Genomic DNA, 12,391 nt, shown 5'->3' on the forward strand with positions numbered 1-12,391 from the left:
TGCAGTGCCGCGTTCAGGAACTCCTCGTAAAATTGCTATCTACAGTTCGCTCTGTATAGCTAATGTGCGATAGTGGCACATTTACAACAATATTAAATAAACACAGACGTTTTATTATTGTTGTTGTTGTTGTTATTATATTACAGTATATGGTTGTTTGGTGTTTTGTTCATCTTAATGTTTTTTTCTTAATCCTGGCTCAAATCAAACTCAGGTACTTTGTAGCGCTGTTTTTAAATGTGCATGATGAATAAAATGTTGATGTTATCAGTCATGATGTTGTGAATGATCCGGCGCGTCTTGTTGTATTGTGTTTTATTGTATTGGATTACAGTCCGTATCTTATATTGTTCAGTCGCTTGTCTTTTTCGGCATCACCTGAAGGCAACACAAGGATCCTGACTCTCAGCCAGCCATTTCATTGGCCGGTGTCACATGTCTGTTTGGTAAACGGATACCATTGGTCAATATCGATTTAGATCGAGACTGATTGGCTGAGGTGTTACGACACAGGACCGAGAGCATGCTTCATTTACTGCTCTTCATTTTGTAATTATTACGACTATTTAATGGACCCCAAACCCTTCTGTTACTGTATTAAAATAACTAAAGTAAAAGGCTTACATTTGGTTGAAATATAATGTCAATGATTAGTCAATACATTTCCACTGTGTTAAAGGAACACTAGATTTTTGAGTAATTTGGGAAACACACAGCTGCAATATAACCTTTAGCTCCTCTTATCGCCAATAAATCAATGGGTCCTGCAGGCATTTGGACATTTCTAAATCAGTTCTGCTTAGTATCTTAAAGATGCAATGTCTCTGTAGGGTTTCAGTCTGTGTCTGAAGGCGGACAGGAAGGATCTCTGGGTAAGTAAAGAGCCTCTCAGAGGAGCAGAGAAACCTCATGACAAACTCCAAATCCAGTTAGACCACAAGCTGCGCCCAGCACAGCGCTACACAAACAGCCGAAACATACACACGCTTAATATGATTTACTTCATTTATTCTCATGAACACCCTCTTTCCCTGTACTATATTTTCATACAAGAAGCCAGGTGTACACGAGTACGTATTACCTGCAAAAGTGTTTGGATTTACAGACAAATGAATGTGTTTTAGGCTTCAGGAGAAGACTGGCTGTATGCAGACCAGCACAACATCGGCTTGCTATGGCTCGACAGTCTCTTGGATCAGTTCTTAATGTATGTTTGTAATCCATCTACAATTTTGTTGTCCTGATCATACTACATTGGTGTATTTTGTACACACATCTGTTGCATGTCTGTTTTCTGTTTCCTATCTGCATCAAGGGCCTAAGGACAGAGGGGATTCAGTCCCTTGAGGCAAATTGTGATCTGTGATAATGGACTATACAAGTAAAAGTGACTCAGATACGAATAGGAGGACACACTGGGGAAAAAACGTGACGCAAAATTTAAAAAAGGCACAAATTTTGCATGTTTAAAAGGTAAGCCCACCAGTTTTAATGCCTTCTAGTGTTAAATTCTGCACATACGTCATTTTACACATTGAAGCTCTCTTAGAAACCAGAAGAAAGGCACATATTTCACTGGAGGGGGACTTTAAACGCCGTGGATGCAGTCACTTACAGTCACAGTTGCTACACAATTTTCTACACCTCATTGAGAAATAGATAAAACCAGCAGCTCAAACATCTTGACGTCCAAGTGAGCTGACTGCATCAGTTCGGCTGAGGTTGAAAATGTGACAGAGATAATTACATTTCAGCAGCTCGTGTTCGTCACGAGAGGCTGCTGACTGGTTCGTCCTTTTTAAGAGATCACACGGCAGGCTACTCAGTGTGTGTGTGTGTGTGTGTGTGTTATCCACTGGTGTTCTTAGTGCTCTTTATGATGAGCCACACATTGTGTCACGGCGGATGGATGATGTGTACGTCCCTGCTCTCATCCCAAGAACAAGCAATAAATAAACAATGAGTGCGCAGTGTCCGAAACGCCAGGTGTGGCCTTTAGGACCCAGATGAAAGAAAGTGCATCTCCGCTTCTCCTTTGGGTGCCTGGCGATCTGCCTCTCCCCCATCCCTCGTGGCGTTTGGCTGCAAACCTTCCCAGTTACACAGTGTGATACGTAGTTTAAAAGGTGACGATTGTGGTTTCTTCAGTTGTTTGACATTATCCTCGCCAGCAAACATCTTAAAATCACTTGTTATTTCTTTGCATGAAAATGAAATAAATGAAATCTGGTGTCTTGGTGGAATTGTGCTCTCTATACAACAATCTATTTTAATTTAACAACAATGTCTTCACAAATCAGAACACTTTAGGATGCGTTCAGGGCCACTGAATACTTATCGCAGTTGTTACGACCCCCTTCAGGAGGTGCACCGACAGAGCGCTGACACAAATAACCAAGTCAAGCTAAAGTTTAAAAGAGGATGAATTTATTAAATGAATAGTAACCAGACAGAGGGGAAAACCCTAAACAATCAAACAAACAAACAAACTGATGGGCCAGCCAAAACAAGAGAAGGTCAGCTTCCCAGACCAACCCGACAGGGCCTTCAGAGCTGGGGACTCAACCTAACCCTACACAAACACAAAGAAACAACATAACCTAACTGAAACAAACCACAGCTCCAAGCTTACTGACTGTGTCTCTGGTTAGAAGTTGAAATGGAGAGAGAGCCGAGTGCCCAACCCCTGCTTATAACTTCATAATAAGTCAGATGCTTTAACCTGCAAAAGGCAGGAGGCCAAGTATCAGCCACAGTTTTACATCCTGGCCAGCAGAGCAGGAGCATGTGACAACTGTTGCTTTTATTTTTCCTCTTTAAAAAAAGAAAGAAAAGGTAAAAGGATCTCGTGCCTGTCAAAGCAAAGAACACAACAAAACAGCACACTAGTTTAATTATTCAGTTTCATTTAATCTTATCTGTGTCTCCGACTCTCTTCAGCTGAGTGGTAAAGATGTAAAGTCTGACTTGTCGTGGCAAGTCAAGTCTTGTTCCTCTGAAATCCAGTTAGCTTTGAGGCACCTAATAACAGCTTCCTCTGGAGGTCCACCAGATCCTCAAAGAACCATTCATTGGTCAGCCCTGGATCAGAATTCACAAGAATTCAAACAGTCAGTGAAGGATCCATTAGTGATCTACTGATTGGTCCATCTATGCACTATAACTTGCTTTCTTATGAAGAAATAGTTCCCCCAAAAGATAAAATCTTAAAAATCAAGCCAATTTTCAGACTGCAAATAAGTTATCTCATTACCACCTTTCATATGTCATCTGTGGATTAATTACAGATCAGAATTTATCGGTTTACTGCTGGAGGTTAGGGATTTTGGCGCAAAGTGCATGGATGCTGATCAGTGGAATGCCCTGCAGACACAATCTGAGCTCTAAGGCTACGTTCACACTGCAGGTCTTAATACACAATTCCGATTTATTGCTCAAATCCTATTTTTTGTTTGGCTGTTCACATTACCTCTTTAAATGCGGCCTGTCTACGGATTGCTGTGTGAACAGCTCACGTTCCTGAAGTGACCCGCATGCGCAGTTGATCATTGATGACATCACGCCACAGCGGTGTTTACGGAAGCGAACATGGCAACGGCAACCGGTAACGTGGGACTGTATGGCTTAATGCTAAAAACAGTGTGGCGGCAGCCGGCAAATTTGTGAGCGGGGGATATCACGAAGGAGGAAGAGGAGAAAGAAAATTCATATTTTAATGATGGCTCTATGCGGAGCAATAGCAGCAACATCCGTACAGAGGAGTATTTGGATGCAGCGTCGGAGCCAGGAGTGGTGGGATCGGGATGTGGCTGGTTACACCTCACTGTCCCTCCACTGGCCGCCTGCTTCACGGCTGTTCTCCATTTTTGTTTTGATTATGTTCGTGGCTCCCGCTCGCTCCCGCCTGTGGCACACTTTTTTTTCAATCAACTTTATTTGTCATTCATTTACAAAACAGTGCAGCGCGGGTCAGAATGACGTCAAAGTCGCATTAAATGCGACCTGGCTGTTCAGATTGCGGTCGCATTCAAAAAAATCCGATACGTATCCGATTCAGTACCACATTTAAATGTGGCCTGAATCTGATTAGAAAATGTCAGATTCAGTGCGACTTGAGCTGTTCACACTGTCAAAAGCAAATCAGATATGGGTCACATATGAGCGAAAAAATCGGATTCAGGTCACTTGTAACTGCAGTGTGAACGTAGCGAGTCCCTGACTAGCAGCGATCCAAACTTGCTTTCTTTTCGAAAGCACATATTCGAGGAGGTGGTTGTGAAAGAAATAGTAGCACCTGTTGTAGGCCCCTCCCAAGCACACAAATTAGACTGATTGCAGATTATTCAGATCACCTGTGGTGCAGGGTGGGGAGACTGACTCCTGATTGAGGAGTGGAGGCAGCTCGGGGCATTTCCCTCCATGATTGGTTGGGAAAGGTGGGGAGGCGGGGAATGGCACCCAGGTGGCTCTCACCCTCATTCAGAATCTGTATCTGGCCCATTGAGAGCCTCAATCCCCTTAGCATTTGCCAGTCAGAAAATCTGGTCAGCCTGTTGGGTTTTCTTGACTGCCCACATCTTTCTAGTGAGGAAACCTGAAACCGTGGTGCTTGTAGGAGGCATTTCTTTGTTATACCCGGAAGAGGTATTCGTGTATTGATTTATTGTACAAGTAGCAGACATTTGGCATTCCCCCCTAGATTTTCATGTTTTTTGTTTATATTTTTATGTAGGTGGTTCTGGCCCGTAAGCATTTTACTTCCATTACCACCACAAGAGCACATGGTCGGTTATCAAACAGCTCACCTGCAACCAGTGTGTCAATAAAAGGGCACCTCAGTGAAGCAGACCTTTACTGTCAAAATTGTGTATATTGAATAAGTTTTAACAAATGATCTTAGATTTTGATTTTAGTATATTTACTTTGCTGCAGCATTCATCTCATTTTTCATCAAACTACATCACGTATTAACCGCGGTATCTTGAGAAAACTATAAAACGGTCTAAGTCTCTCCAACCTGTTGTGTTTAAGGAGAGCAATAAGGAATCTATGTGTATCTGTCGATGTAAAGAATAATTGGTTATTGACCTGTTTGGGGAGACTGTTTTGCCCGTGTCCACTGTGGCCCACAGGACTTCCGTTTGCTCCATGCCTGCACACCAAGAATGTGTGGATGTATCTCGTGCCTCTTAAGCCGTTCTCCAATAGAGGAGATGGAGTCAGAGGGCAGCATCTTGGACTTTTCTACCAGGTGAGCAAGGAAGACGAGATGTGAGGACGGTAAGCTGGGCTGCAGTTGTCCTTTCCGAGTAGAGGTTGACACAGTGTTGAGAACAGGAAGAGCTACTGGGGCGGATAAGCTCTCTCTCAGCTGATCCCGCCTCGGAAACTGACACTTGGACAGTTGGCTGATGTTTTCAGGGAGCATGGCTCTGGATCTGAAGGACCCACGAGTGTTCGAGGTGCCCTTCTCTGTGTTCTTTAGGATTGAGAGGGTGGCGCTGATGTTACGCGGGTCAATACGTGTGATGTCACGAGGTAGTGATTTCACCTCAGCCAAAGCTTTGTGTAACTCTGAAATCTGAGCAAAGTGACAGCAAGAGAGTTTATCAGGTAACAGATAGCACCTGGGCTTATATTCTAAGCAAATATACTTTAAATTATAGCACAAGTATTAAATAAAACCAGAAGGAAAGTACAGAAAGAAAGGCAACATACATGTTTGAGTGCAAAACATTTGCTGAGACGAATAAGATGGATCCGGTTGAAGAACATCCATTTGGGTTAAAACCAGTAACTTTCCAGACAGCAATACATTTAAAGTCACACTGATTAACATTTTTATGTCAGCTGGTGATCAAATGACCTGTAATGTGAAAGGGGTCACTCCTACTGTAGTCCAGCAGGTCTCCTCGCCTCAACAAAGCCTTTTTCAGCTCATTGTTTTTCATTTTCCAGCTGCAACTTTACTGTTTGGTTTATTATCATTGTTCAGCCAGCATCAGAAACTGCAGGTAGTACTGAATACTACTGATCGTCTCTCCCATACACTACCCGGCACAAAGTTAGCCCATACAGTGGAGCTTTTAGCTTTTAAAAAGCCACATAACTCCAAATGAAGATCAATACTGCTCAGTAGCTGCTGTAAATAGTTAATAACTGTTTGCACTGAAGGTGCACCAGGTAAGAATTGATCTCCCGTTAAAAGTTATAACAGTTTAACTGCAAATTGTATTCTGTCTATACCCCCATGACTGTAGCTACTGTTGGCTTGTTGGCTCAGTTAGCTGTGCAGCTAGTTGGACTATCAGGGGGGTGTTGGTGTTTATACCACTAGCAAAAGAGATTTGGGCTGCTGGGAGAAAGAGGGTTTTAGGCCCAGGGCTAGTCAGTTAGCATGCTAACTGCAATAGTAAAATATGACTTCCAAATAAATAAAACATAAATCAAGGAAATATTCGTGCAACCTTCCATTGTCCCTTAGCATTCTTCACACACGCCATTTCAAAGAACATTTTCCGCTACCTGAAGCTCATGAGACTCTCTGCTGTCTAACTCTCCTTGCTTATGTTGATTGTCCATGACCCCATAAGGCTTAAGAAAAGTATTAAGCAGAGCTCCAGCTTGTTGTTGTGGTACTGTTAAAACCCTAGAATACAGATAAAAAATAAATCTTTGAAAATGACTGTACGTCCTTCACCTGCTGCCTGAACAGACAAATCAACAAAAGAGAAGTGATGACAACACTGACACAGACTTCTGGTTTTGACAACTGAGCTGTCACCATGGCAACCAAGAGATGCGATTTTATATTACTGGGTGTAGCCATTTATTATTTTATATGTACACAGGAATATTGCACAGGTTACAAATATTCAGAGCACAGTCTATACAAAGTCGTTGATCAAGCAAAAGAATCCAACATAAACCTCATGTACTCGTATGTGTCGATACATGTTTGGTGCATGTTATTTTTGTGCGCTTGTGTGGTTCAAGGGAGATTTATTTTACATTCTTTATATTTACACACAGAGATAAATATATACTTATACAAACTAATGAAGCAGTTTCAAGACAATCAAACTCTTCCACTTCTGCATACCGCTGGTACATTACACTGGATGATAGAACACTGGCTGACAGTGTTAATCAGACCCCTGATGTTGACCAAGACGTTTATGTATGTTAGTGGATAGATCCAAATTTGATAACAGAATACTTCCTGTGTCATGCTTCACTTGACTGAAGACATTGTGCGTATATGTGTAAGATGGCAGCCAGTCGCTGAAATAATAAAACAACTTTGCTTTTGAGGTCATTCTAAGGTTTGTTTAGATGCAGAGCAAGAATTTAAAAAAAAAAAGCCGTTGTCAACATCATCTGAACCTAAAATCAACATGTTGATGGTTTTGATTAACTGCACTAGAGCTTACTCTAAGCAGAAACATCAAGCTTTACGAGTGTGCGTGTTTTGGTGTTCTGCAGGAAGAGCAGTGGTAGTTACGCTGACACAACTACATCTCAAGAGATTTCCTCATGTTCCCCGTCAACATTCAGCCTCTCAGTCTTTTTGGGTGGGACAGGGGTTTGGGTGGGAGCTGTAAGGGTGCGGTGGGAGGACGGAGGCTCCATGATGCTCATATGTTGAAGCTTTCTCCACAGCCACATGTGCCCTTGATGTTGGGATTGTTGAAGACAAATTCACTGGACAGCTTTGACTCCACAAAGTCCATCTCAGTTCCCAGAAGTGTGAGCTGAGCCTTCTTCTCTATGAACACCCTGACACCTGTGAGAAAAGTAGAGCTGTAACCACTCCCAAGTTCCCAAGTGTGTACAGTTTCAAAATGTCGAACTTTAGCAACCTCTAGTGGTACAAAAAAAAAAAAAAAGATACTGCAAGACATGGCTATGCACTACATGAATAAAGATGAAAACAAAACATTTGTAATTTATATCTAATCTTTTCTTTCCTTCATATCCCAAACATATTTTATAATAAAAAGAAAAGCACAAAAACAATTCATCACTCACCATCCTGCAGCACTTCCTCATCAGATTTGCTTTTCTCCTTGGTGTAATCCAGTGTGTAAGTAAGTCCGTTACAGCCGCGCGTTCTCACTCCAACCTTCAAACCGATCTAGAGACAGCCAGAAGGACATAAGCTTTCAGTCTAATTTATCAATAATCATAGTTTCATCAATTTTGCCATGAGACATTCATGCATGACTAAGGAGAGATGGAATGCAGAACTGGGTAGTCAAGACATGTTGTCAGACCACGGCAAAAGGTGTTTATAGTTATTCTGAATTGCCACATTGGAAGCCGGACTGAAAAAACTCAGGGCATAAAGGAAGGCCTCATTTCCCTGAAAGCATACTTCAAGAGACAAAATCAGAAATCATAATTCAGTAGGAATGTCATAACATTCCTTTTTTTCAAAATACTCAAGTCCTGTGACACACAGGTCTTAAAAGGTGAAGTCGGTTATATGTTACTACCTTTTTGCTAAAAAATAGCTGCGACCATATTCAATACTGAGATTTAAATCTTCAGAACGGAGAACAGATGGGAAGGCTCTGTGTGAATGCTCTAACGTCTTAGTCCATAAAAACAGATGTGACTTTAGCAAAGGAAGAGAAAAGTTCATGTATAGGTTTATTTTGGCATTCTATTTTTGGTAAATTATCGATCAAAGTTACTTTACACAACAAGCAGAGGAGGGCAAATTATTGTAATAACAGCAACCCACTGTGTTGAAAGTTTGAGACGCAAAACAACACAGCTTAGATAATATGATGTTTCAGTGAAAGCAGGACATAGTTACTCACATATTCCGGCTTGTCATGTAACAATACCCTGATCTTGTTCACAGCTGATGGAGTCTAAAGAAAACAACAACAGAATATAAAAGGTTAGCACTCACAGCAACAATACACAGTGGATTCAGCTGGAAACAATGTATTTTGGCCAAACTGTAACTGTTTGAAACATTCTGAGCAGAAAAATGACAATAAGAAAAATGCATTATTTGGTGCAAGTTTAAGTTTATTTGGCTGTTTTGATACACTACACCCTCCACGCGGTCATACAATTTTATTTCAATTGCCAACAATTAACATGCACTCTGAAGCTGCTGCTGTCACTGAGTGAATGTAGGTTTACAAATGAGGGTTATCAGCATTTGGGCTCTCACGTGGAGGCATTTGGGAGACTGAGGCGAACTTCATTAGCCACATGGTGCTAATCCCTTAAAGCCGGTGTGTGTTCATCTGTATGTGTGCAACTGTGCTGCGATTCCAAATGACAGTACATCCCAACAGTGTCACGGCCTGTTTCATAACTACACTGTCAGCCAAGTGTAATGGGTACTTACTGAATTGATGGTCTGTGTTGGATATTAAGTTCTTGTTTTTCATCTTAGTTTATAAAGGGTATGAAAGCCAAGCACACAAATTAGGTAATTTATTATATATCATTATAGTACAATGTGAAGGCATAATATGTTTAATAGATATTTTGGTAACATTTAAGCACATCTTTGTCCTTAGTCCCTGCCAGGTAAAGAAAACAGCAGAACCCTTTATTATCTGTTGTTGACTCGGTGTTGAGTGGTGTCCTAGTACATTACTACTTCAGCGCATAGCCTTTATCAGCTCAGACCACCATACACACATATTATCTTTCAGCAGCACTGTTGGTGGAGCTCGTCATGCTCACAATTTGTGAATTTTTTTATCCCGCCTTTAACTACAAACCGCAAACCTGCACTGACAACCAGCTATACCAAGTGCCTGCTTTTAATTACTGGGTTTTTTAAAAATACTTATTTCCTGTTCAACTTTCGCTCAATGTTTGATAGTACAGCATCTTGCAACTCAGACTTTGAAAGGCACTTTATAAACAAAGCTTTACTTAATTATTTACAATCCTATTTGAATATCACATCAACCACTAACTAATGATAATTTAAGACAAAACAATTCAAACAAAGAGACATGGAACTGCAAAACCCCCCCAAAACAATCAGAGAGCTAACAGTACATTTTCGGATGGACTGAAAAGGATGACTTGCAACAAATGCCTCAGTACATCCAAAGCAGCGACGACACAAACAACATTTATATACTTAAGCGGTGGGCCACCACAAGCCTCCAAAATCACTACTGGTGGTTAACCCAGTTGAGATCTGGTTACTGTGATGGCCCAATCATTATAGTCACAATGTGTTAGTACATGCTCGACAATCCAGAGAACCTGTGTGCTGTGTAGCATGTGCACTGCACAATGTTGTCCCTCATTTACGCAGAATTTTAATCTTAATTCATGATACCCACAGGGATATAACAGCCCATTCCTTTTCTCTCACTTTTTTTTTTGAGCTTACAAAGATCAGAATAAATTGAGGTCAAAGCAGTACATAATGTATATTAAATGCTGAAAATGATATTTTGCTTCGTAGATGAACTTAAGATGTTTCATGAAAACAGATTCTGGACTGGTATTACTCTCAGATACTAAACTGTTGCTATAATAAGAGTACCTTTGATAAATATATATATATATATAGTCATGTTATATAACAAAAAAATTCAATCAGCTAGTTTCATATTTAAAAGTCTGTATAGCTACGTTAAGCATTCTGGTCAGTACACTAATCAAAAGAGAGAAACTGCTTATGAAAACAGATGCATGTCTAAAGCAAGGTTTTTAAGGTGACGTTATTTGTTGCATTATGGGGGCTCCAGTATTTCAATGCACCTCGCTGGTGTCTAAAAGTCAGAATGAGAGAAAAAAGCGACCTCTGCTGCATTGATTTCTACTTCTTCTTTTAAAAAAAACAGTCTACTTGAATTAGAACTTGGATACTCAAAACTAAATCACTCGCTTATAAATATACATTTACAATCGTCACACTGCGCATTGCGGGTCTTATTAGTTATGAAATACCTTGTTGAAGACACTATTGTTTCAAAATTGTAGGACAAGGTAAGTTAATACGTCCTGATAGTGTTCTCTGTTGAGGTTGAGGAACAGTACGGTCACTGGCACATTACCAAACGACAGCTTAGCTTAGCATCCTACGTAGCCGGGGACCAACATCGTTAGCTATAGCTATTTTTACAACGAAATGTCGGATATCAGTTGAAGTAAGCTAATTTAAATGATGTGATTTTCAATTTGACTGGAATGCTTCGCTTAAGAACATAGCGAGCTGTACTGCGTGTGACGTTCAAGTCCCAGGTTTGCTAACGTTAGCTTAGCTAACTTTGGATCACGTAACATTACAAGCACACAACGGTCGCCGGTGTTTCGGTCACACTCTCCGAACTGACATTTAGCGAACGGCCAGAAAAGTGTTGCACATTAGTTTGTTAACACAGTTTATAACTTACCAGTGTCAGTGCGGCTCTTGTGGGCAATATCTTTCTTTTGCTGACCGCTCGGACGGTCGCTCGCACCATGGAGGCAGACATGTTGCTACAGTTAAAATCAAAACATTAAACTGCGCAAGCCTGTAGGAAAAAAATGGCCACCGCCCCCTGAAATGCAGCCTGTTTAATGATTGGCTGATACCATGACGGATGGGCGCGGCAGCCAATAAAATTCCGAAGAAGAATCAACTAAGCTTCTACATCCGCTTCTGTTTCGTAACATGGAATATTATAGAACTACCGTAAAAATGTTACGTAAATAATCTCAAAAATAGTTAGGGACATTGGGATATTTAAGAGTTTAGATTTTTATGTTTATTCTGTGACATATCTTGGGTTAACTGATGAACTTTGAAAAGTCGAGGTTCAGTTACTGGCTCTTTCTGTAAGTTTTAGGTTGGCTACTGGACAGACATTCACCCCGGAGACTGACTGACTTGGGGACCGTCACTAAATTACCCTATTGATTGTTTGATTTACACAAGAACAATTCTTCTTGATGATGATATAGGTGGAATGATGAAAAAAAAATATTTTTAAATACTAAGCTAATTTTATGTAGCACACTTATTTTGATTGCTAATGTCTCATGTATTTATTTTGTAGGAGAATGGCTTTTTTTTTTTTTTTTTTTTTTTTAAAGTCATGTGAAACAGTGACTCCAAACCATTGGTTACATTTCACTGCACTTCACTCATGTAGAGAAATCTCATCTCAAAAATCACATCCAAAATGAATATACTATTTATATTATTCTGACCTTTGACCTTATGTCAAATCTCAGGAGGTGTTTGGGAGCCTGTTGACCCCAAGTCCAGCTATGTCAAACTTTCAAAAAAGCGTCCCGACAAATAGGTACAAGTGGACTCCAAACGACCCGAAACATGCTCCTGAACACCTCCTGGAGAGACAATTTTGGCCTCGACACTTTCACCTCTGATCCATCCCATAACCAGCAA

General features: G+C 40.7%; 2 protein-coding genes across 2 annotated transcripts; both read right to left on the reverse strand.

Moving 5' to 3' along the window:
• Positions 1-2,889: 2,889 nt before the first annotated feature.
• LOC115581556 (uncharacterized) lies at positions 2,890-6,757 on the reverse strand. The gene is made up of 3 exons (XM_030416733.1): positions 6,526-6,757; positions 5,089-5,581; positions 2,890-3,081 (listed from the first exon to the last, which is right to left on the reverse strand). The coding sequence occupies exons 1-3, from the start codon at positions 6,580-6,582 to the stop codon at positions 2,981-2,983; spliced, it is 651 nt and encodes a 216-aa protein (XP_030272593.1). The 5' UTR covers positions 6,583-6,757; the 3' UTR covers positions 2,890-2,980.
• A 43-nt stretch (positions 6,758-6,800) lies between these two features.
• isca1 (iron-sulfur cluster assembly 1) lies at positions 6,801-11,544 on the reverse strand. The gene is made up of 4 exons (XM_030416741.1): positions 11,394-11,544; positions 8,829-8,882; positions 8,032-8,137; positions 6,801-7,786 (listed from the first exon to the last, which is right to left on the reverse strand). The coding sequence occupies exons 1-4, from the start codon at positions 11,472-11,474 to the stop codon at positions 7,638-7,640; spliced, it is 390 nt and encodes a 129-aa protein (XP_030272601.1). The 5' UTR covers positions 11,475-11,544; the 3' UTR covers positions 6,801-7,637.
• Positions 11,545-12,391: the final 847 nt, after the last annotated feature.

This window comes from Sparus aurata, chromosome 5 (genome assembly GCF_900880675.1).
Source record: "Sparus aurata chromosome 5, fSpaAur1.1, whole genome shotgun sequence".
Lineage (NCBI taxonomy): Eukaryota > Metazoa > Chordata > Actinopteri > Spariformes > Sparidae > Sparus > Sparus aurata.

Bases quoted from the DNA above. Each gene is read 5' to 3' on its own strand.
- LOC115581556 (XM_030416733.1), bottom strand. From the start codon at position 6,582: ATGGACAATCAACATAAGCAAGGAGAGTTAGACAGCAGAGAGTCTCAT. The intron at 5,582-6,525 runs GTAGCGGAAAAT...CACTTTGCTCAG, and splicing joins GAGAGTCTCATGAGCTTCAG to ATTTCAGAGTTACACAAAGC. The intron at 3,082-5,088 runs GTCAATAACCAA...ATTCTGATCCAG, and splicing joins AAAACAGTCTCCCCAAACAG to GGCTGACCAATGAATGGTTC.
- isca1 (XM_030416741.1), bottom strand. From the start codon at position 11,474: ATGTCTGCCTCCATGGTGCGAGCGACCGTCCGAGCGGTCAGCAAAAGA. The intron at 8,883-11,393 runs GTAAGTTATAAA...TGTTTTCTTTAG, and splicing joins CAAGAGCCGCACTGACACTG to ACTCCATCAGCTGTGAACAA. The intron at 7,787-8,031 runs GTGAGTGATGAA...CTTTTCTCACAG, and splicing joins TGAGGAAGTGCTGCAGGATG to GTGTCAGGGTGTTCATAGAG.